The sequence below is a fragment of the Eurypyga helias genome, unplaced genomic scaffold (genome assembly GCF_000690775.1).
Source record: "Eurypyga helias isolate BGI_N326 unplaced genomic scaffold, ASM69077v1 scaffold8923, whole genome shotgun sequence".
NCBI lineage: Eukaryota > Metazoa > Chordata > Aves > Eurypygiformes > Eurypygidae > Eurypyga > Eurypyga helias.
The window spans coordinates 13,636-14,824 of NW_010241810.1; the positions used below are offsets into that span (position 1 = coordinate 13,636).

Sequence of the window (1,189 nt, forward strand, 5' to 3'; positions counted from 1 at the left end):
CTCCCTTCTCTTAGGTAACACAGCCCTCCTGGGGGCAAATCTGCTGTTTGAGATGCTCTGCGTTCTCCCCGGAGTGAAGACAACGTGAGGGCAGGTCCCGCCCGCCCCGGCACAACGTGGCTCTGACCTCCTGGGGCTGCGTTGGAGCGACTGCAGGTTTTGCAGTGAGGAATAAATGTCATTTATCACCCAAAAAGGTAATTTAAGAGCTGGTAAACTGTAGATAGTGGATGGGTTTGATCAGCCCATTGAACTGGTAGCTTGTGAGTTTGCCTGGGAAAAGAGGTGAGGAGAATGGTGCTTCCCCGCTGGAATTACTCACCCGGCTCAGACGGGCTCACGGCAAAACTGTCCCCAGTGAAAGGTTTCTCCCTTCAGTCACAGCAGCACGACTGTAGCGGAAGGGAGGGCAGCCACAGGAGGCCTAGAACTCATTCCGAGGGTGGGGGGGATCTTGGACTTAAAATTTCCCCCTAGGCAGCTCCTACGGCAGGAGCGGCTTAATTGCCGCCGGCATCCCTGAGCCGACGCGGCGGTGAGGTCAGTTTGTACAGGGAAACACGGAGCCGCCTCCTCACACGTTAAAATAGTTTATTATTTTGGTTGCGGATCTGTAATCGACTTCAGACAAAATGACATCAGTGCCTGTTCACACACACGAAAGAAAAACCACCCAAAAATAAAACCAGACGCATCTGCCAAATAAGTTAATTCCCGCCCCACTCCCCGTATCAAAAGTGCAAAATAGGGACCTGGTTTCAGTCCTGCTTGGCGGGCTGGGTCAGCACACGGAGGCGGGCCGCTGCGCTCTTCCCTGGGGTGTTTCGACAGGGCCGACGGACTGGGGGCCTGTCTCCCTTTGCTTCAGCACCCGCGCCATCGCCGGGCGGTCACCGGAACGGTGCACGAGGCCCGAATCGCCTCAACTCCCGGGTTACCCGCCAGCGCGCGCCCAACAGACGCGCAAGTGTGTTTCAGGCGTGATCTGGTACGGGTCGAGCGCTGCTGGGGGCAGCGGGTTAGGAGACCGTCGGGGGGTTGACGGCTCACGACGACTGGGAGAGGGGGGACAGACCTCCGGCGCAAGCAACCTCCGAGCCCGCTCTCCTCGGAGAGCGCAAGCACCCGGCGCTCTGCCGCGCACACCGCCGCTAACTCTGGGAGGGGTTTGGGATGGTTTGGGGCTTGC

At 58.6% G+C, this 1,189-nt stretch overlaps 1 protein-coding gene across 1 annotated transcript in view; it reads left to right on the plus strand.

The window, feature by feature from the left end:
* Window positions 1-88, plus strand: part of AGMAT (agmatine ureohydrolase (agmatinase)) — a 2,116-nt gene extending 2,028 nt beyond the window's left edge. Inside the window, exon 7 of the mRNA XM_010148868.1 lies at window positions 15-88. Coding sequence (XP_010147170.1) covers window positions 15-88 — 74 coding nt within the window. The remainder of the gene's footprint in view (window positions 1-14) is intronic.
* The last annotated feature ends 1,101 nt before the right edge of the window (window positions 89-1,189 follow it).